We start from the raw sequence: 23,749 nt of genomic DNA, 5'->3' as shown, positions 1-23,749 counted from the left end.
CATGTTCTGATATGTTTGGGATCTTGAAGAGATTTCATAATTTATCTTCAGTTTAAAATGTTAATGGTTTATGTAAATCAGTCAATACCATGTGACTAATGTTGAAGGGAGTTGAATGATACAGTGAATGGAATGAATGACATTGATCTTAAGAAAGGAGTCCTCTAGGGGATCACCATTAAGCCGGCTGCTGAATCTGTTCTTTAGGACTCCTGTGATCGTGAGAGACAGAAACTTAACTCCCTTTTCTGAGTCACAAAAACTTTTTGGCTTAAGCAGAAAGGTGAATTTCTTACCTAAAGAATCAGCTGAAGAACATAAGGATACAAATGTTAAGATAATGTCATCAGAAATCTTTCTCAGGTTCCTGGTTTTGCTTTCCTCTTCCTGTGTTTTTTTTATGTTTGGGGGGAGACCTAAAACTAAGAAGGCTTTCTACGTATGTTCTTATCAGAGTGGCTCTACATTTTTCAAAAGGCCTACTTAGGATTATTATTTAGGGCATCAAATATATCAGTAAAAAAGCGCAATGAGGCTGTCATTATGACTCAGATTCTTCCTACTAAAAATATAACAAAGAAACTCTTAAAAAATTTGTATTCTGAAGAGATTTATTTTAATAACTGTGGTTGAGGTACTACTGTTTTCAGTGAGTACAGTTAAAAAAAAAATCAAAATCAATTTGGCACTTGAGAGTCATCTTATTCTTTTTTTAGTGTATTGGACCAAGTTCCAGAAGGACCCGTGTTTATTGCTATGTGTTTTCTAGTGAGAATAATTGACGCAATCAGTTTTGCTGCAGCAATAACCGCATCTTCTTCTATCCTTGCAAAGGCTTTTCCAAATAACGTGGCTACAGTAATGGTAGGTATTTTATACACTTTTCCTATTTTCCTTTTAGTGTAGGCTAAAATATTTATTTGGCCTTTCAAGTTAAACCTGGGGCCCATTCTTCTAGACCTGCCTTTTTTCTACTTTCTGTTTTTGTTACCTTTTACCCCAATTTCTGCCTGTAGCAGCAAGCTGTCAATAAATATACCCTTAGTCTACTTAGGTGCTCTTCCTGGGCTTAGAAGCCCCTGAATGGGCAAAACCAAATGTTCTTTTTACCCCTTAAAAAATGAAAAACCCTCTCTAATAGTATTTTGTTGTCTCTCTATAGCCTAGATTGTAGCTAGGCCGCCTGAAGCAGATTTATACTAGAGTCCTTCCTCCACTTTTCCCAGGTTCACGGAAAGGACCTTAGAGATCATTCTGAAGTCCATAACTGCTTCTGTGCAGTCAGTCTGAGGAGCGCCCTCTTATTTTACCAAAAAAATCCAGAGCCTGGTAGCATCGTATTGGCGTACATTCTCATATATTGCCTCCGCGCCTCGACACCAGGTATTAGAGACATACCAGGTTCCTGTCCTAGCTCTTGGCTGCTGTCTCCCTGATCCCAACTAGCCTTTCCCATAGCTCACTCCTCTGGACCCAGACATCCCCGAAGGACTCCTGGTTTGCATCACAGAGCAGGCACCACCCTCAGAGACCTCAGGGTCTAATCAGCTCAGTACCAAGGATTCTCCCATTTACCCATATTAATACTGCAGTTTGAAAGTTTTGACACTCAGGTAAACTGTTTGCTGTATAAATATAAATCTTCACACTTTTATTAAATATATGTACACATATATTTATACACCCATGTAAGTATATATATATATATGTATGTATATATATCTGTATAGATTCACTTTAGGTTCTGTAGTCATTTGCCATGCAATGGTGGCCACTGTAACAGGTGTACTCTTTACATTTCTCAAGAAGGGTTCAGAAGGATGCTAATCCATTGACATGCTCTGTAAGACAAGGTTTTGTGGCTAAACATGTTTGGAGTGTGCCTTTGCTGTCCTGCAACTTAGAGATGGCCAGTTCACATTAGAGCTAGTTGTATTTCATTTTATGTGTCAACAGTCTATTTACAACATTTTCCCATTTTCCCATAGGATTGTGTTTTTTCTTTTCTCTAAATTTTTTAAAATATGTTTATTTATTTATTTGGCTGCATTGGGTCTTCGTTGCTGCACGCAGGCTTTCTCTAGTTGCGGCAAGCAATGGCTACTGCTTGTTGTGGTACACGGGCTTCTCATTGCAGTGGCTTCTCTTGTTGCGGAGCATGGGCTCTAGGTGCGTGGGCTTCAGTAGTTGTGGCATGCGGGCTCAGTAGTTGTGGCTCGTGGGCTCAGTAGTTGTGGCGTATGGGCTTAGTTCCTCCACGGCATGTGGGATCTTCCCGGACCAGGGATCCAATCCGTGTCCCCAGCATTGGCAGGCAGATTCTTTTTTTTTTTTTTTTTTTTTTTGCGGTGCGCGGGCCTCTCACTGCTGTGGCCTCTCCCGCTGCGGAGCACAGGCTCCGGACGCGCAGGCTCAGCGGCCATGGCTCACGGGCCCAGCCACTCCACGGCACATGGGATCTTCCCGGACCGGGGCATGTCCCGTGTCCCCTGCATTGGCAGGCGGACTCTCAACCACTGTGCCACCAGGGAAGCCTGGCAGGCAGATTCTTAACCACTGCACCACCAGGGAAGTTCCTCCCATAGGATTGTTGATTTTTCTCATTGATTAGTAGTTGCTCTTGTGATGCATTTGGGAAATTAGTTCTTTGTCAATATTTTTTCCCCATTCTTCATTTGTCTTTTGATTTTTTTTTGCCATTCATAGTTTTTCATACTTTCATGTAATCAGATTTATCAGTCTTTTCTTTTGTGTCTTCTAAGTTTTTATGTCATAATTAGAAAATTTACCTCACCATAAGGATTAGAAAACAAAAAACTCTCATTTTTAATTTTTCTAGTACTTATATGATTTTAATATGTATGTTTAAATTTTTGGTCCATCTTGGGTGTGTGTGTGGTATGTGTATAAATTGTAAAGTGGATAGAATTTTTTTCAGATCCTGCCCATTAAATCTTTGTTCATTTTTCAAACAAAACATATTAACTCAATTTTCTTTCGTTTTCCCATTTGTAGGGAAGTGTTGAGTCTTTTTCTGGACTGGGTCTAGTACTAGGGCCTCCTTTGGGTGGCTTATTGTATCAATCCTTTGGCTATGAGGTGCCTTTCATTCTTCTGGGATGCATAGTTCTGCTGATGGTTCCCCTCAACATGTGTATTTTACCTAATTATGGTAAGGCCTCATATATTACTCACTTTAAGAACCTTAAATTTAAGTATTTTTATGCTTTTGTAGGAGACCAATATCTCCTCCCTCTTGCCTTTCCCTCCCATCCTCCCTATCCCACCCCTCCAGGTGGTCACAAATCACCGAGCTGATCTCCCTGTGCTATGCGGCTGCTTCCCACTAGCTATCTATTTTACGTTTGGTAGTGTATATATGTCCATGCCACTCTCTCACTTTGTCCCAGCTTCCCCTTCCCCACACCCTGTGTCCTCAAGTCCATTCTCTACGTCTGCATCTTTATTCCTGTCCTGCCACTAGGTTCATCAGAACCATTTTTTTTTTTTTAGATTCCATATATATGTGTTAGCATACAGTATTTTCTCTTTCTAACTCACTTCACTCTGTATGACAGACTCTAGGTTCATCCACCTCACTACAAATGACCCAATTTCTTTCCTTTTTATGGCCGAGTAATATTCCATTGTATATATGTACCACATCTTCTTTATCCATTCACCTGTCTATGGACACTTAGGTTGCTTCCATGACCTGGATATTGCAAATAGAGCTGCAATGAACATTGTGGTACATGACTCATTTTGAATTATGGTTTTCTCAGGGTATATGCCCAGGAGTGGGATTGCTGGGTCATATGGTAATTCTGTTTTTAGTTTTTTAAGGAACCTCCATACTGTTCTCCATAGTGGCTGTATCTATTTACATTCCCATCAGTAGTGCAAGAGGATTCCCTTTTCTCCACACCCTCTCTAGCATTTGTTGTTTGTAGATTTTCTGATGATGCCTATTCTGACTGGTGTGAGGTAATTCCTCACTGTGGTTTTGATTTGCATTTCTCTAATGATTAGTGATGTTGAGCATTCTTTCATGTGTTTGTTGGCAATCTGTATATCTTCTTTGGAGAAATGTCTATTTAGGTCTTTTGCCCATTTAAAATGGTTTGGCAAACTTTCTGTTTATCTAAAGAAGGATCTTCTCTTTAGATTGAATGGAAAAATCTGGTATTTTTTTTAAATCTCAAAAATTGATAATGTTAAGGGTATAAATATTGATTTAGGGGTTCCCATTGAGTACCTTTAAATATTAATGTTTTAGGAAAGCTTATAGATAGAAGCTAGAAAATTAAATTTCCTTTTATTTTGATGATATTGGCAGAATTTTGTTCTATAGGTTCCACCTCACTCATTTAACTGCTTCTAGACCCATGAACAATGTAGCTTTAGGTTTGGGTGTCTAAGAGTCAACTTCGGTCCCTCCCTCTCTCTCATCCTTTATATCTGCTCGCCAAGTCACCTCTTCCATACTGCACTAAAGAAATATTTTTAAAACACAGTCAAGTACATGACAATCCTCTTAATAAAAATCCCTAAATCCATGAAATGAGAGCTTTATCCTGAAAGCCACTAGGAGCTGTTGTTAGGTGTCAGCAGGGGAGTCACGTGAGTTGAACTATCTCCCACTTCTACTCTACCTAACTCCTACTCATCCTTCAAAACTTAATTTGTATGATCTCTTCTGGGAAGTTTTTCTGAACCTTCTCAATCAATGATCTAAATGCTAAGTCACTAGTGCCACAGTGCTCTGCATTTTTCCTGCCCCTTCACACCTGAGGGCCACACCACTTCCTCATCTCTAAGAGCAGTTTCCTGTGGCAGGCATTGTCAACCATGGAGTTCTGTCCCTCCAAGAAGAATGTATCAGAATTGGAGGAAGCAGAGAGAATACCTGAGTAGCTTGGAAAAGCTTCCCAGGTGATTTTGTCACGTGCCTCTGGAAGTAGGTATCACCATAAGTTTTCATTGCTTGGGCTTCATCAGCAGCTTAGTTAAACTCATTATGTGTTCATTTTCATGTATGTTCCTGTATGTTCTTATTGCGATAATCCCCTTTCCCACTGGATTTAGAGAAAGGGACCATTTATGCCATAATAATTTGTCTTATACCATACATCCATAATACCTTCTATATGCATAATAAATGTAATTGATTACAGTTGATCTTTTATCATTTATATTTTAAAGGTGACTAATAAACATCTGTAATATACAGTCCAAAATCCATACCCAATGAAGTCTCCCTGCTGGCACGGCCACACTGAGCCACATGGTGGTGCCTATCCCTGTTCTAAGTCAAATCTGTAGTTAAACATCCTAGGCTGGGCTCACAATTGGTTCATCATTGAATATTTGGCTAATAGTTAAGAAACTAACACCACAGTTTAACTTTATCCCTCATCTCCTGACAAAGTCCAAGTGTAGTACTTAAAATAGTTGAACCACACTTTATGCTTTTCTGGTACTTTGCTCCCTACTGGATCATTATTCACCAAGAATTTATTGAGGAATGAACTGTGGTGGGTGCTTTTGGAGAAATGAGGATATGTCAGTGCTGATTTGGCCCTCAGAGAGCTTCCTGGCCTGGCTCAGTGCACAGTCTCCTAACTCGTCCCCCTGTCTGCATTTCCCAGGAGACCACAGAGGGGTCTCTTTAAACCACAAATCTGATTCTCAGTCTTTGTTTGCAGTGTCTAGTGATTTCCCGGGCTTCTTAGCCTATTTTACAAGTGCTGCATAATCTTATCACTACATCCTTCTCCAATGTGATCTCTCTTCCCTACCCTCCAATTTCCATCCTCCACCTTTGCTTCTGCTCTTTCATTTCCTCAAACAGAATAGTTTTCCCTCACTTCTGAGTCTTGGAATGAGCCATTCCTGGATAATATGCCTGGATTATTCTTTCCTCCTTCTTTGCTTGTTCCTCTCAAGCTCATCTTTTAGGCAGCAACTTAGATAGTACTACTTTTGGAAAAGTTTCCTAAACAGCTTTCCCTGTTTTTTTAAGGCAACCCTCTCATATGCTCCAATCCATACCCTCCTAGCTCCATCCTAGCTCTCTCCACACCTTACTGTATCTTCTCTGTGAGGTCAGGGTCTGGGTTTGTCTCCTTTGCCTTTGTCTGCCCAGCATTTTGCATGGTATCTGACTCAGCATAGATTTTGTTCAGTAAATTAGTTGGAAGATAGGAAAGTCATCAAACAGTAGTAAACCACGTAAAATGAAATACAGTTTAAGTGCTAAATTACATGGTATAGATTAGAAGTGCAGTAGGAAACAGAAGTAAAATTTGTGGGGTAATTAGGGTCACAGCCAGACTTTACAGAGTGAATAGAACTTGAAAAATTAGCAGGGGAAAAAGAAGGGAGTTGTAGGATATGATTGGCGGCTTGGGAACACCATACCTGGTGCTTGGGATGGTGCAGAAGTTGTGTTGCTGTTGGAATGGCAGGACTTGAGGTTGCTGTTCAACTGACCTTTACTGCCAAATGGAATGTACACATGATTCAGTAGCATCTCATTTTTTTTTGGCCATACCACACGGCATGCAGGATCTTAGTTCCCTGACCAGGGATCGAACCCATGCCCCCTGCAGTGGAAGCAGGGAGTCCTAACCACTGGACTGCCAAGGAAGTCCCGAGCATCCCTTTCAATCCAGTGTTTTTTTTCACGAGCAGAAAAAAGTTGTTTTGTATTTTTGATTAACTCAGATTCCTCCTCAGCACACACACATTGTTCCCTGATAAAACGTCTGGCTTTTCCTATGCACCAAATCAAACTTTACATATTCTCTACCCCATCTGGGAAGGCCTCACTGACTTCTAGGTTATGACCCGTAACCAAGACTGCTTCTTCTCACACTCTGATTCCAGTTGATTCTTTTTGAATTAGAGAAATTATTTTTAAGAACACTGAAATGGCCTCTAGGTTTGAATAACTTATATGCAAATTTTAGGCAAACTCAAAAGTGTGGTTATTTTGATTACTGGATAAAGGTGACCTTACCAATTTTACTTTTCAAAATAGATTGAAAGATAAAGTTAAGCAATTTTCTTTAATTTCTTTTTTTATTTTTACCCCACAGAGTCTGATCCAGGGAAACACTCATTCTGGAAACTCATCATTTTACCCAAGGTTGCCTTTATATCCTTCGTCATTACCTCACTCAGCTCAGGTTTTGGCTTCCTTGATCCTACGCTGTCCCTCTTTGTTTTGGAGAAGGTGAGTATGCTGGTGATGCAGACCTCCCCATTGTAGCGGGTGGACATAATTGCTTGCTCTTGGGCCCTGCTTGATGGAAAATCCTAGGAGTGGCTTCAAGAAGGAGGCAGAATGACAGCTACTCACCAAGACAGCCTGTACCTTCCCTCTGTGATGTCCCTATAACTAGGGGTCTGATTTGGTGTAAATGAAAGAAGCCTTTCATCTGGTCTCCTTTTTCCAAGGCCTTGCTCGAGTCATCATAGGTCTGGCTTGGGCAACATCCTGGCTGCTTAATAAGGATACTTTCCTCTGTTTTGATTCCAGTGAGGCATTTGGGATACTTAGTGGCTCATTTAATGTGAGGTGTCCCTTCTTTTCTAACAGATCCCCTCTGGGTCCATTTACTTTTTAGTCTATTGCATACATATTCAAAAGACTGTGGGCTATATTAATCTGAGATGAGAGAAAGGAACCAAGAATCTCTCTCCATCTTTTTTTTTTTTTTGGTATGCGGGCCTCTCACCGTTGTGGCCTCTCCCGCTGCGGAGCACAGGCTCCGGACGCGCAGGCTCAGCGGCCATGGCTCACGGGCTCAGCTGCTCCGCGGCATGTGGGGTCCTCCTGGACCGGGCCACGAACCCGCGTCCCCTGCATCGGCAGGTGGACTCTCAACCACTGCGCCACCAGGGAAGCCCTCCATCTTTTTAATGCTGAAAATTATATACTGAATTTTAAAGTTTGATGTTATAGCAATTTGTTCTTAGATATTTTTGAAAAAAGATTATTAATAAATAATGCAATAAATTACTAAGTCTGATAGTTAATTATCCTGGAGAATTAATCTGTGTTTATAAAGACAGAAATCTACTAGCTGCAGTCCATACTCACTTTATTTGAGGCCCTAGAATGAAAAAAGCACTGTTACCAGAAACACAACCCCTTCAAGTCAGTAAAGACAGTTTTGGGTATTTCACAGGTAAACTTGGGGACTGTTATTTTAGTGCCGGACCCAAGTTTTGGAAAATAATATAATATCACACTTAAGAAGTAAGCATCTATGAGGTAATGCATAAGAAAAATACTTTGTATTTATGGTGACACATTCCATTCACATTATCAACAACGTGTCTCTTTTTTTTTTAATATAAATTTATTTTTTTATTTATTTTTGGCTGCATTGGGTTCATTGCTGCACGCAGCTTTCTCTAGTTGCAGAGAGCGGGGGCTACTCTTCATTGCGGTGCGCGGGCTTCTCATTGCGGTGGCTTCTCTTGTTGCGGAGCTCAGGCTCTAGCTGTGTGGGCTTCAGTAATTGTGGCACATGGGCTCAGTAGTTGTGGCTCGTGGGCTCTAGAGCACAGGCTCAGTAGTTGTGGCACACAGGCTTAGTTGCTCTGCAATATGTGGGATCTTCCTGGACCAAGGCTTGAACCTGTGTCCCCTGCACTGGCAGGCACTGAACAACCAGGGAAGCCCAACAACGTGTTTCTTTAAGTCATTTTTCTGTTCTTTTAAGAAGTGTGTCCAAACAATGAAAAAAAAATTTGTAACCAATCTCTCATAAACCCAAGTTGCTCGTGTCTAACTTATTAAAAAATCCTTAGAAATGTACTTTCTGGTTTTTCTATCACATTTTTGTTCCTGTTGCCCTTCTTCTGCCTTCTTAACAGTTTTTTGTATTGGCTGTTTGCTGTCCAGTCGCTCAGCCTTTTAGGGAAGGAGGGTTCCACCCTGTCTCCCCCGTTGTAAAATCAGAAAAGGACATTTCTGACTTTTGTATCTTGCTACTGTCTTTAAAGGGCTGATTTTTAGCTTGAGTTATGTCATTAAAATTATTCAAACATATACTGATGTATAAATAGATCTCATGGGCTTAATTAAGGATTAGTTAAGGAAATTAAGGAAAATGAGAACAACTCAGATAACCAGGAAAGGCATTTATATCATGTTGGTAACAGTAACAGTAGCAGAGTTATGAGGTAGCTTACTACTTTAGAAGCTTTTTAAAATGTGTCGTACCATCTAATTCTTTAATTAGAAATTTATATCTCTTTGAGATGGATAGAATAGATATTCTTGTCAGTGTTTTTTACACCAGTGCACTTCAGTCTGTGGGCAGTGAGCATCACCTGGGATTTTTGTTAGAAATGCACATCCGCAGGCCTCATCCCAGACTTTTTGAATCAGAAATTCTAGGGCTGGCGTCCAAGAACCTCTTATAACAAGTTCTCCGGACTTCTCTTGTGGTGCAGTGGTTAAGCATCTGCCTGCCAATGCAGGGGACACGGGTTTGAGCCCTAGTCCGGGAAGATCCCACATGCCTCGGAGCAACTAAGCCCGTGCGCCACAACTACTGAGCCTGTGCTCTAGAGCCTACGAGCCACAACTACTGAGCCCGTGTGCCACAACTACTGAAGCCCACACACCTAGAGCCTGTGATCCACAACAAGAGAAGCCACCACAATGAGAAGCCCACGCACCTCAAGGAAGAGTAGCCCCCGCTCGCAGCAACTAGAGAAAGCTCGGGCACAGCAACGAAGACCCAATGCAGCCAAAAATAAATAAATAAATTTATTTTTTAAAAAACCCACAAGTTCTCTAGGTAATTTTTTGTGCATACTAACGTTTGCAAAGCACTGATTGACATGTAAAAATGCTATGATTCATAGAAGGATAATTATACTATATTTAATGTCAAATGCTACAAATCAAAAACATCCAGGACTTCTGACCTGTGGTTAGGTTTTTTCCCCTATAGAAAAAATGTAATCCGTTTATAAGAGTAAGACAGGGCTTCCCTGGTGGCGCAGTGGTTGGGAGTCCACCTGCCGATGCAGGGGACGCGGGTTCATGCCCCGGTCCAGGAGGATCCCACTTGCCGCGGAGCGGCTGGGCCCGTGAGCCATGGCCGCTGAGCCTGCGCGTCCGGGGCCTGTGCTCCGCAGCGGGAGAGGCCACAGCAGTGAGAGGCCCGCGTACCGCAAAAAAAAAAAGAGTAAGACAAAAATTAGGAAGGTTGCTGACTGTTAGTAGTAGCCTCATGGCAGATAGTAAGAGCTGAAGAAATGGTAGAAGGAAAAGATAGATATTTATTGAAAAAATGACTTAACCATGTAACTTTAACACAGGATTTCTTTTACAGTTTAATTTACCAGCTGGATATGTGGGACTGGTATTCCTGGGTTTGGCACTATCCTACGCCATTTCTTCACCACTGGTGGGCCTACTCAGTGATAAAATGCCAGTATGTATGCTTTAGCGATATTTAAGAGTTACTTTTGTATGTCTAGACTGGTGGTTGTCCAACTGTACTTCCTGAACTCTAGAGGTCCACTGATTAGAATTAAAATATTCAGTTTTTAAAAAATTTTATCTTTATTGAGGTATAGTTGACAAATAAAATTGTAAGATATTTAAAGTATACATCATGGTGATTTGGTATACATACACCCTGAGAAAGGATTCCCTCCACCTGGTTAATTAACATATCCATCACCACAGTTACCTTTTTTGGGGGGGGTGGAGAGCAGTGAGAACATTTAAATTTTAATATATTCAATTTTTTAAGCTGATGGAGAGGTTTCAGTGTGAGGTCTCAGTATGTGCCAACCTGCCATCACCCTGAACAGGTTCACTTTTTAATTGCTTAATCTGGGAAAAGAGGACGAGTCTTATGCTAGAACTGTTGAAAAACTCTTGGATTAGACTTTCTAAAGGAAAAAGTTCCCTTGATGCAAAAAAGTGGTTTGACCTTAATAAGTAGGGCAGAGCCCCAAAAGTAGTTAGGACTTGACCAAGTTGAGAGGATAGAATTCAGTTTTTCTGTGGGAGTGAAAGGATTGGTCGTGTAAATATGCCTCAGTTATCCCATAGCCATCCTGACAGAAAATCCTTTCTAGTCTCCTTTAACTAGGTCTAAACCATTCAGTCCAGATGACTAGTATACAGAGCTAGTACTGTTAGCCAGGTCTCAAGCTTCTATGACTTTAGTGCTTATTTTTGTGTTTCCCCTCTTAATTAGATGTGGGTATATACTTATGAAGACTTATCACATGGAGGTTACTTGGTAATCCAGGTGGAAAAAAACAAGCGTCTTAAACAGTGTTTGTAACTTAGTGTTAAGGCATAGCCTAATATAACTGAACAGATACCGTACCTCTATAACTGTTAGCCTGTGTTTGAGTAGTTTATAAGGAAACATTTTATTTGGAACTTTTTAATAATGTGAATTTTCTAGATAGTGCATCTACTTGGTCATTCCTTGTGGTGACTGCTTTTTAAATTGTTATATTTGGAACAGTTTATCATGTGCAAAATCTACAATACAATCCCTTTCCAAGGAATACTTGTCCTTTGCTCAACCCCTGTCTTGGGGTATATTGCACTTGCTTTTGTGTTTACCATCTACCTGTTTTCTCTTACATGTAAAATTTTGTTTTCTCCAATGTATTTGGATTTTTTAATATCATGACTTGTGTTCTTCAATGATTTCGTTATTTTCCTGAACTATGGAAGATCTTTACCTCTAAGAGTTTCTGTGGTCTTTCTTTATCAGCATCTAAGGAAATGGCTTCTCGTTTTTGGAAACTTAATCACAGCAGGGTGCTACATGCTCTTAGGACCTGCCCCATTCTTGCACATTAAGAGGTAATTTTTTTTCTTCTTTTGAATTTGTGGCAAAATAACATTAGGAATTATTTTAAAAATTTTTGGTGTAACACTGATATGCTTAGTATCTTTGAATCTTATTTAAATAATTACCAGATTTAGGACTATATTGAATTGTTTGTTTTACTGACAGTATTACTGGATGCTAGCAGTGATCTAGGCAAACAGGAATGCATAAAATCTGAATCAAATGATAAAAATGCTTATTCTCCCTTTGTATTTCAATTGCACATTTGTACTTTATTTTAGTTAATTTTTTTAAAATTTATTATTTATTTTTGGCTGCGTTGGGTCTTTGTTGCTGCACGCGGGCTTTCTCTAGTTGTGGCGAGCATGGGCTACTCTCTGTTGTGGTGTGTGGGCTTCTCCTTGCGGTGGCTTCTCTTGTTGCGGAGCACAGGCTCTAGACGCACGGGCTTCAGTAGTTGTGGCACACGGGCTCAGTAGTTGTGGCTCGTGGGCTCTAGAGCTCAGCCTCAGTAGTTGTGGCGCACGGGCTTAGTTTCTCCACGTCATGTGGGATCTTCCTGGACCAGGGCTCGAATCCGTGTCCCCTGCATTGGCAGGCGGATTCTTACCCACTGCTCCACCAGGGAAGTCCTGTACTTTATTTTAAAAGTAGCATTTGTTATCTACCTTTAGCTGATAGTTCTTAGAATATACTTTTGTTTTTTCTATTCCTTCTTGCCCCTTGAGGAGGGAACTAGATCATTTTTGTTTCTGTATCATCCTTAGCATATGGTAGCTACTTAATAAAGCTTGTTTATTTTTTATTTTTTTTAACGAAGATGTTGGGGGTAGGAGTTTATTAATTAATTAATTTATTTTTGCTGTGTTGGGTCTTCGTTTCTGTGTGAGGGCTTCCTCTAGTTGTGGCAAGCGAGGGCCACTCTTTATCGCAGTGCGCGGGCCTCTCACTATCATGGCCTCTCTTGTTGCGGAGCACAGGCTCCAGACGCACAGCCTCAGTCGTTGTGGCACACGGGCCTAGCTGCTCCACGGCATGTGGGATCTTCCCAGACCAGGGCTCGAACCCGTGTCCCCTGCATTAGCAGGCAGATTCTCAACCACTGCGCCACCAGGGAAGCTCAAGCTTGTTTATTATCATTTATTTTCTAAAATAAAATGAGCTACTTAGAGCTTTTTAGGTACCTCTGGGACAAAACATGATATGGATAAAGGAATGATTTCAGAGTCTTTCAGATTTGGGTTTGTATTTGGGCTTTGCCCCTTCCTTGGTATGTGAACTTGAGCAAATAATTTAACTTCCAAGAGCCTCAGTTTTCTTATCCACCAAAAAAGCCAATAATAGTACTGTTGAAATAATTTTCTAGGCTCAAGACAGAGTGACTGCAGCCCAGGGTGCCATGTCAGCAAACCAAAACTTAGAAAACTTTCATGTCCCTGTAAATGCTCCTCTTGACCAGAAAAGCAGCCTATCCCGTCACCCAGTCACCCCCAAACGCCAAGCCACCAACTGTGGGCCGCTCACCCCAAACAAGATGGACTGCGTAGCCCCAGACAATCAGATATTACCTGTTTTTCTCTTCCTTGTTTTTTTTTTTGTGTGTGTGTGGTACACGGGCCTCTCACTGTTGTGGACTCTCCCCGTTGCGGAGCACAGGCTCCGGACGCGCAGGCTCAGCGGCCATGGCTCACGGGCCCAGCCACTCCGCGGCATGTGGGATCTTCCCAGACTGGGGCACGAACCCGTGTCCCCTGCATCGGCAGGCGGACTCTCAACCACTGCGCCGCCAGGGAAGCCCCTCTTCCTTGTTTTTTTTTTCCTTATCCTGTCAAAGCTTCCTGCCTTCTATCCCATTTTTCAGTTCTCCAAAATGAGACCATCCACTTCATGAAGTGTTAAATAAAGTTTGTTTGTATCACCTAGATTGTCTTCCTTAATCATTTTTAACAGACTTACATGGCAGGGTTGCTGCAAGCATTCAGTAGAATAATGGATATGAAGTAACTGACGTAGGGCCCGACATGGAACACGTAGCAGGTTCCTGTCACTTCCTTTACCATTTTCCGTCTCTGCCATTTTTCAGTCAGTGGAATTTCAAAGCCAAGTGCTTGAAGGAGCAACATTGACATTTTAACCAACTTTGAAAGGCTTTTACCTGGTGATAAGAAAGCAGGTCGACTCTGGGCATGTGACATGTGTGACCAAAGATATTGGGATAGCAGGAGAAATTGATCGTTGGCCCCCCTCAAAAACGTAAGGAGTTAAAAGGTGCTTTCACTGAACAAAATGGGATCAGATGGGGGTAAGGACCAGACTAGTCATGTCATCCGTGAAGCGAACTTGTCTGAGATCCTGCCCGCCCTCCTTGGTGTGAAGCTTTGCTGTCTCTTTAAATGTTAATTTTTCTCCCAAACTCTCTTGCAGTCAGCTCTGGTTGTTGGTGCTGATATTAGTCATAAATGGTATCTCTGCTGGAATGAGTTTAATTTCAACTTTTCCAGAGATTCTCAGCTGTGCACAGTAAGTTACTTCCATGGCTTGAAGAACTGTATCGTGATTGGCAATAAACATCACAAGCTTCCTTGACTTTCTCAATGTTGTAGGATGTTGGATATTTTTTTACAATACTAAATCTTCATGATTTCGTGTCATGCAATATTGTGATATAAATAGTATGAGCAAAAGTACAATAATATAAATGATAATATATAGTAATGTTAATACAATGATAGGTAAAATGGGTTGTGGCTAGAGGCTTGGCTTAGTTTATACCTCGGTATAGGTATACTTCTGAAAAGCCAGAGCACATATATGTATAACTGAAGCACTTTGCCGTACAGTAGAAATTAGCACAGCATTGTAAATCAACTATACTTCAATAAATTAAAAAAATAAAGGCAAAGCACAGTGGGAAGCCCTCAGCATCATTTCCCTCTCATAGAGGAGGTCCACACAAGGGCACAGAGTGACCAGGTAAATGGATTCTAGTAGCAATTCCAATGTGTGGGTTTTTCCTCCCTCACACCACCAAGCTGGGTGTCCTGCAATTCAACTAATTCTGACACTATTTACCGGGAGATAACACCAGATCCCACAGGTTAAGGGCTCAGTCCCACAAGAGTGCCTCTGCTTCAGATGCCAGTTTCAAATGCAGGTTGTTACCTATGTTTCTGACCGACTGGCTGTAAACCAGAGGTTCCAACGACCCCCGCCGTGGGTTCTCTTCATTTGCTAGAGCAGCTCATAGATCTCAGGAACCCAGTTCACTCACTAGCTACTGGCTTACTGCAAAGGATATTAAAGGATACAGACCAGCAGCCAGATGACAAGATATACAGGGCGATAAGGTCCCAAGCAGCAGAGCCTCTGTCCTTGTGGAGTTTAGGGCCCAGCACAATGGCACATGGAAGCATTCTGGCTTCCCAAGCTGGAAGCTTTCTGAACTCAGTCCTTTTGGGGTTTTATGGAAGCATCACTACATATGCATGGCTGATTAAATCATTGGCCATTGGCGGTTGATTCAACCCCCACCCCCTCTCTTTATGGGGGAGGGATGTGTGGGCCTTGAAGTTCCAGCCCTCTAATCATATGTTGGTTCTCCAGGCAACGTGGGTGCTAGTCCCAAAGTCATCTCGTTGACATAACAAAAGACATTTTTTTTTATGGCTTTCATCACTTAAGAAATTCCACGGGTTTTAGGAGCTGTGTGCCAGAAATGGGGAAGAAGGCCAAATGTATCTTTGTCACTTGGCCATCAGTCTTTTGTTTAATAGGCATAAAGATGAAGCACACAAAGTGAACTTGAGCAGGGAGAACCCTGATGGCTCTGCTGTTGTCAGTTCAACAAGCCTCAAAGCAATGCGGAGCTGCCTCTGTATTTTCTAAAGGTTGCCCATCGTTCTCTCTACCTGTTCATCTCATTTGAAGAATTTCTTAGTTAATTATATACTTTAATAAACATTTAATGCAAGTGGGTCACGATTCTTAATATTGTATCCTATATATGCAGTAGAAGTATTTTTAGAAAACCCTGGAGGAAATATTACTAGAGTAATATCTTCAAGTGAGATTAGCTTTTTATTTTAGAAATGGAGTATTCTTGCTGTTGGGTTTATCCAGATTATCCCTGGTTTATTTTTATACCATACACTATTCTTTTGTTTCACTCAGGTTTCCCTTTTAACCACAGACACACTCGTTTCTCTTTGCAGTGAAAATGGATTTGAAGAAGGATTAAGTACCTTGGGACTTGTGTCAGGTCTCTTTGGTGCACTGTGGTCAGTTGGGTGAGTAGCTATTGAATTTCATTCACACCTGCAAGTTGGAAAATGCTATCCCCATTTTACAGATGAAGAAATTGAGACACCGAGAGGTCAGATGAGTTGCCAGAAGGCACGTAATTCATTTAGGGCAGAGCTACAGTTCTTATCCAGCTGTCTGACTTCAAGATCAATGGTTATACCAGCAGTTTTAATACATAATCAAAATGGTCTCATATACTTTGTCTTATTTAAGTGATATTTTAAAGTTCCTTTAACAGGATCCTGTCTCAGTTTTGAAAATGTATTCATTCATTTGTGTATTTATTTTTAACTCTCTATTATACCAGAGGGATAACTGTATGCTGGCCATGTAGCTATCATCACTAAGTATGTACTGAGTTGTTTTAAATACAAATAGCTAGAAGAGTAGAGAGAATAATATAAAGGTTCTTTTGAATGCATATCATCTTTTAAAAATTTTCATATAAGGCACCAACTTTTCAGAAGCAGTTATAATTTTAGGATTGTTTAAAAATTTTAAACATCATCACTATCAGGTAGAATTATTTTCTTACACCTAATGCTCTGTCCAGGAATTGGCTTTTTTCGTTAGTGTTTATAGTTTCAATATAATGAATTGAAGCAGTCATGCAGCCTATAAGGAGTAACTTTTTTTTCGCACTATAATCCTCTTTCTTCTTTTCATTGTTAGTGCTTTTGTAGGACCAACGCTGGGAGGATTTCTGTATGAGAAAATTGGTTTTGAATGGGCAGCTGCTCTGCAGGGTCTCTGGGCTCTGACAAGTGTGAGTAATTAGTCTTTTACTTTCATTTTCCTTATGTTTATGGAGAAATGTGACTTGGATAATTGACATTAACCAGTACCTTTCATTGTGTTCAAGGGACTAGTGATGGGCTTGTTTTATCTATTGGAGCATTCAAGGAGAAGAAGGAGGTATGGTCAATTCTTGAGTTTTTTTCCTCCCTTTAAAAGTTGGCTTGTGGGAGTGGAAAAAAGGCACCATTTTACATCCATTCTTCCACTCTGGAGATTTCTGGGCACTCTGAGCCTCATCACTTGATAGACACATTTACAGAAATAGTTGGATAGAGATGTAGGTACTGAGTTTTTTTTTTAAGGTGAGAAATATTGAGGTTGGCCTCTTCTTTCCTTCAACGTAGATCTAAACTTCAAAATAGCCTCGGCACAGAGGAGGAACGGACTGCTCTCTTGCCTGATGAAACGTAGCCTTACCTTAGGGATCCCTACTGATACGGGGCTGGGAGATGGATGCTCCTGGCCTTGAACTTCATCGCTGGAAGGATTTTCCTAATTTTTACACACAAAACTCCATGGACTCCACACCAGCATCCTGAAATTGTTAACATAGTTTTGGATGATCCTGTGTTGGGCTGCACATACTGTTGTCCTGAAGAGCGGGCCTGCTGAACCAGCCGTATTTGAAACCTTAAGTATGCAAAGAGTTGTTGAAAATCAACAAAAGTTTTTGGTTTTGAGTGACCAGATTTGGCCCTGAGGATGTTACTGACTCTAGGTGTCCTGTTTCCTCTGTTTACTTTTTATTCTGAGGGCACTGATTCTGTGACTGTACCCTTTTTATTAACAGGGAAAGAAATGAATTGATTTGATATGCTTAAAAATAATATAAAGATAACTCAAAATATACATCATAATTACTGTGAAATCAGTTTTTAAAATATTTGCTTTCTCTGTGTCCTAAGATTTTTTTGTTTTTGTTCAAAAGGCAAAATTCCAGCCTACCATGGAAAAACTCTATTGCATACCCTGGCCATCAGCTCTTCTAAAACTATTGTTTGTGTGAAAGATACAAGAATAATATTACGTAACACTTCCAATTTTGTAACATGCTGTGAATTAGGATCTGGATTTATAAATAATGCTTTGTATAATATTATTCATTTCCCTTAATGTCTCTGTTTTAGTTCTATCATTTAAAAAAAAAAAAGTACTCCCAATAGTTGTATCCCATTCCCAGAGCAAGTGAGCCCCCAGGAATGCTTGTTCTATGTTAGGGAAGGGGTTCCTCTGACTTCAGGTAAAATCCATGCTGTCGTTTGAAGTGAGTGAATCTCTGCTGTGCAACTCTCATACCTCCTGGTCCATTTTCATGCTGTAGTAGCCCCATTTACCCACCCACCCCTTTTTAGTAAAAGAAATGTTTTTTATCTGTTTATTAATTCAAAAATATTTATTGAATGCCTTCTCTGAATTGACATTGCACTTGATTTTACAGATTTAGTTGTGATCAAGATAAACAGAGTCTAGTCTTTATGGAACTAATATTCCAGTGGAAGGGACAAGCAAGAAATAAATACCAGAATCTCTAGTTATCTTGCAGAGATGCTATGATGAAAAACAAAAACCTGGTGATATGAAAGAGTAATTGGCTGGAGCTGATTAGGTGTGAGGATCCTCATTTAGGTAAGGCCTTGAACTGAGCTCTGAAGGATGAGAATGAGGCAGCCATTCTGAGGGGAGAGCCCTCCCTAGCATGTGCAAAACGGCTTGACATGGTCAAAGAGAAGGCCGTGGCCCACATGGCTGGAGTCTAGTAAACAGAGGAATTTGGGCGGGGGAGAGGAGCCGGCTTTTGAATGGAGGATTCTAGAATTTGATTCATATTTCAGGAAGGTCATTGTGTTTGCAGGGCCAAAGTGAGTGGGGATGCGGATTACCAGGGGTGGAGGGAAATCTTTGGAAGCTTTGAGAGAGACATTAATGGTTTGGATCAGGAAGGTGGTGCTGAAGTAGAGAAAAGGATGTGTTTGGAAGTAGAACCAACAGGGTTTGCTGATAATGGACAGAGAAGGGGAGAGAAATTCAGGAAGACTCCTAGGATTTGGCTTGAGGGCATGGGTGGTCAACTGGTGCCTCTTAGTGAAATGGGGAAGAATGGGAGAGAAACAGATCTGGAAGAGGCACATTAAACCATGCCCTTTCACACCACCATAAGGAAAAAATAAATAAAATTTAAAGGATCACAATACCCAGGTTGGAGAAGATGGACAGCAACTGGACCACGGACTGTTTCGGAAGACTGTTTGGCATTAATTCCCCAAACTGAATATTCACAGTTCCCATGAACTCTTCACTCTCCTCCTCCCCGCAAGTCCCTTCGCCCTGAGAACTCCAGAGGCTGGTCCCTTGCCTGCCAAGCACAAGTGGCCTGTCACCCGCTTACCGGAGCGGCACCAGGACGAGTGTGACCCCAGCCCCCTGCACTCGTGTGCACTGCGGAAAGGGCCAGGCCTCGATCTCCCGGGTTAAATCGTCCTGGCCCCTCTCCAGGGCTTTCCTTCCTTGGGCGCAGGATGCAGGCTAATGCGGGGCCGCCCCTCGTCCGCCCAGTGGCCGAGGATGCCGCCGAGTGCCTGTAGTTCCCATTTGTACCACGTGGGGCCGCTATTAAAGCACCGCAGGGATCCCGCAGCTCAAAGCCGGGCCGCGGCGCCCGAGCTCGCACCGTTCCCACCCGGCGTCCCGGCGTCACTCAGGGCTGTCAGCCTATTACCGTTACCAGCGCTGTTGACTGTTGAGACTAGTTCAAGGTCAACGCAAAGATTCCAGGCTTACTGGCTAGAGAACTTTTTGTTCCCCCTCCCAACATGCCGCTGTCAGTACCTACTGTAGATACCAGTGTATTTAAAGCCGCTTTGTACAAAAACAACTTTGCCCCTTCCTCATTTTATGATTTTGAAGTATTAAGATAAATGACAAAAAAAAGTTAAAAATATGAGAAACAATAGCAGAACTTTGAACCTTTTGAAACCAAAAGGTAGGTCAAAATTATCAAAGGAAACCTGTGTATGTGTTTATATTTATATATATTTATATTCATCTAAATGTAACAAAGTGCCCAATTTAAAAGCACTTTTAAAAAAATGAGACTGAATGTAGAATATAATAAATTAAAAAGTATCTTTTATGTTAAGGTCACGTTGCAACCTATACATATATGACATACAGACTAATCCCAAGGAAAAATAAAAAGGACAAATTTTTTTAAATCACAAATCGTTTTTTCAATTAAAACTTTTAAAAAATGTTTGAGGTAATTGTTGATTCACATGCAGTTGTAAGAAATAATACCCAGAGATCATCTGTCCTCTTTACCCAGGTTCCCCCAATGGTAACATCTTGCAACACTTAACAGTACAATATTATAACTAGGATATATTGGTAGAGTCGAGATAAAGAAAGATTCCCAGTCTTCAGTTGCCCATGCCCATACTTTTCTCTCACCCTCACTCCCTCCTTACTCTCTGGCCATCACTAATCTGTTCTCCATTTCTGTAATTTTGTCATTTCAAGAATCCTGCGTGAATGGAATCTATTGTATGTTATTTTGGGGGATTGCCTTTTTCATTCAGCAGAATGCTCTTGAAATCCACCCACATTGTTGCATGTGTCCATAGTTCATTTCTTACTGAGTAGTATTCCACGGCTTGGTTATTCATCCATTGAAGTGCATCTGGATTGTTTTCAGTTTGTGGGTAAAACAAATTAAGATGCTATGAACATTCATGTACAGGTTTTTGTGTGAAGATGTCTTCATTTCTCTGGGATAAATGCCCAGGAATACAACTGCTGAGTTGTGTCGTAATTGCATGATTAGTTTTTTTCCCCAAATAACCCATATATTTTACAAGGGAAATTTGATTTGGACAATAAATATTAAATATCATACATCAATGCAATATTCTATTGTTTATTAAGTTATCAAGATTTAAATATGTTAAACATACCTTCTCATATCTAGCTGGCAAAAGAGGTGGGTAATAAATACTGACATAGCCAACTAATTTTCATTAAGTACAATTAATAAGTGAGAAGTAAAACCGATATCTTTTATTTATATACGATCATAGCAAAAGGGAATGATCCAAAGACTATGATAGTTAGCTTTCCTTTGGTCTCACTGTCATATGTCCTCAACTTGTGAAATAAACACGCAGGAGAGTAAGAAACAACATACTTAAGACAGAAAAAATAAAATGTTATCCAAAGTACTAACAAATGAAATAAAAGCCTACTTATTCAGTTTTTCATTAGGAACAACTAGCAACTCTTAAAATACTTGCACTAGTTTCTTTCAGAAAATCCGCAGCTCCACTTCGAATCCCAGTTTATTTATAGGTGACAATCTGAGAAAGCATGATGTTCAGTAATAACTTCTGGTTTATAGTTTAGTGCAATTGCATCAACAGTACTAAAATAAGCCAAATGCATTTCTGGTTGATCATGGTCAACAGTAGCACAAGTACAAAAAGCAGTATATTATTATCATTTTTTACGTTTTTGTCATTTAAGATAAATTTGAATACCAAATCAGTTAAGTCATGTTATTATATGTTTCAGAAATGACAGCCATGAGGGACTTTCCTGGCTGTCCAGTGGTTAAGACTCTGCGCTTCCACTGCAGGGGCACCAGTTCGATCCCTGGTCGGGGAACTAAGATCCCACATGCTGACCATTGAGGCTAAAAAAAAAAAAAAAAATGACAGCCATGAAATCAGTTGTTGGATGAATATGAATAGGGTTTTTTCTTTTGAGAATTAAAACCAGTGTAGGTATATATTTCATTTGAACATATTGACCTGAAACAAATAGACAGCCAGATATTTCTTCAACAAAGATGGGTTTATTTAGAATCAATAGAGAATTGCAATTCAGGGTTTGTACAAGTGCCCACACACAGCAAGGGAAGGAGAACACTTTTATAGATGGAAAAAGGAAGTTGGGAGGGCTCTGGTAAAAAAAACAGCCCATGGGGCTTCCCTGGTGGCGCAGTGGTTGGGAGTCCGCCTGCCGATGCAGGGGACGCGGGTTTGTGCCCCGGTCCGGGGGGATCCCACGTGCCGCGGAGCGGCTGGGCCGGTGAGCCATGGCCGCTGAGCCTGCGCGTCCGGAGCCTGTGCTCCGCAAAGGGAGAGGGCACAACAGTGAGAGGCCCACGTAAAAAACAAAAAACAAAAAACAAAACAAAAAAACAGCCCATGGTGTTTCGTTGGTTGAGTTCGTGCCAGGAAAGAAGATGAATTTTTCTTTTCCCTGTTGGGCTCTGCTATCCTCGCAGGGTGTGAGAGCTTCCTCTCTGGTCTCCCAACTTTATTGAGATTTCTGTTTATTAATTTTTTGCAAACATCACACTAATACTTTTCACTTTCAGAACTTAAGTGAAATGAATGGCTATATTCATTTCCTCTGTTTTTTTCTCTTGCTGTTACTGGTTTGCTTTTGCCTGTTTTATTTACTTATCTGATAAAGATCAGAGTTTCCTGGTTGTCGATGTGTCCATTCCTAAGAGCTGGGTCCAACCTCTAGATCTGAAACACGAATAGTGTGAGGAGAGGGATGTGCATTAAGTGGCACTGCCGTCTGGTAGTAAGGAAGCTGCAGGATTTAATTTCATGCGTGTCACTGAAAACTCTCTGAAAGAGCAAATATTCTTGAGGTGAAACAGCATTATTAATTGGAAAGAAAAACTGCATAAGAAAGGAAGATCTGCCCACACTTTTCCATTCCTGTACCTGGTGAATGTGTCTTAATGCAGCTCTCAGGACTTTGGTTAGTTGATTCAGAAGAGCAAGAAATCCCAAACAGGGCTTCCCTGGTGGCGCAGTGGTTGGGAGACCGCCTGCCGATGCAGGGGACACGGGTTCGTGCCCCGGTCCGGGAAGATCCCACATGCCGCGGAGCGGCTGGGCCCGTGAGCCATGGCCGCTGAGCCTGTGCGTCCGGAGCCTGTGCTCCTCAACGGGAGAGGCCACAGCAGTGAGAGGCCCGCGTACCGCAAAAAAAAAAAAAAAAAAAAAAAAAAGTCCCAAACAGATGCTGCACATTAATTGATCTTCCATATGAACAAATTCCATTTAGCAAAGCATAAGGTTTGGATTCTGGGTGGTCAAAGCAGACAAACGCAGACTTTGGCTTTTCTTCTCTGTCTTTGAATATAGTCACTTTGGTTAATGGCCCAGCTTATAAGAACCTGAAGAAGTAGCTCATATAGAAATTCCCAAGCTGGTTTCCAGAGTGGCTGTATCATTTCACAATCTTCCCAACAGCAACGCAGAAGTAACCCAGTTTCTTGGTAAATTTTGTGTGTGTGTGTGTGGTGTGTGTGTGTGTGTGTGTGTGTGTGTGTGTGTGTGTGTGTGTGTGTGGTGTGTGTGTGTGTGAGGTTTAAAAAAATAGAATGATGTGTGAAATAGGGAGAGCTGTTGATCAGAGGGCGAACCTGTGGGACTGCTGGAGGAAAAGCCATCCAGATGAGCTCGTAGAAATGGACTTTAAGTTGATAATCCCTGGAGAAGCCATTCAGGTCAGATTGACATAGTAGACAGGAAACATGAAGGACTTTGCGGAAAGCGACAGAACAATGAGAAAATAGAGAATGTGAACGAATTGACATTCTTTTAGTGAGTTAGTGGCCAAGAACAGGTGAGCATCTGACCAGAGAGATTTAAAGACGTGGGTCAGCACTGCACTGGGCGTTGCCCTCACAATAGGGCCTCCACCTTGCGGGCGTGAGATGATAACACCAGCCAAAACTATCCAGCACATTTTAGCACCATTTTGCAGGTGAG

At 41.2% G+C, this 23,749-nt stretch overlaps 1 protein-coding gene across 7 annotated transcripts in view; it reads left to right on the top strand.

Moving 5' to 3' along the window:
• Nucleotides 1-19,324, top strand: part of SLC18B1 (solute carrier family 18 member B1) — a 47,719-nt gene extending 28,395 nt beyond the window's left edge. For 6 of the 7 annotated variants that reach the window (XM_079939262.1, XM_079939259.1, XM_079939261.1 and 3 more), the window contains 10 exons: nucleotides 717-864; nucleotides 3,016-3,172; nucleotides 7,104-7,240; nucleotides 10,365-10,466; nucleotides 11,778-11,869; nucleotides 14,283-14,378; nucleotides 16,070-16,144; nucleotides 16,833-16,926; nucleotides 17,023-17,075; nucleotides 17,303-19,324. In XM_079939262.1, the coding sequence (XP_079795388.1) occupies nucleotides 717-864; nucleotides 3,016-3,172; nucleotides 7,104-7,240; nucleotides 10,365-10,466; nucleotides 11,778-11,869; nucleotides 14,283-14,378; nucleotides 16,070-16,144; nucleotides 16,833-16,926; nucleotides 17,023-17,075; nucleotides 17,303-17,369 (1,021 nt within the window). In that variant the 3' untranslated portion in view covers nucleotides 17,370-19,324. Of the gene's footprint in view, nucleotides 1-716; nucleotides 865-3,015; nucleotides 3,173-7,103; nucleotides 7,241-10,364; nucleotides 10,467-11,777; nucleotides 11,870-14,282; nucleotides 14,379-16,069; nucleotides 16,145-16,832; nucleotides 16,927-17,022; nucleotides 17,076-17,302 lie in introns of those variants that run through there. The other variant, XM_079939257.1, reaches the window with a different exon arrangement.
• The last annotated feature ends 4,425 nt before the right edge of the window (nucleotides 19,325-23,749 follow it).

Source organism: Stenella coeruleoalba, assembly GCF_951394435.1.
Source record: "Stenella coeruleoalba genome assembly, chromosome: 12".
NCBI lineage: Eukaryota > Metazoa > Chordata > Mammalia > Artiodactyla > Delphinidae > Stenella > Stenella coeruleoalba.
This window is presented reverse-complemented; position numbering and strand designations above follow the sequence as displayed.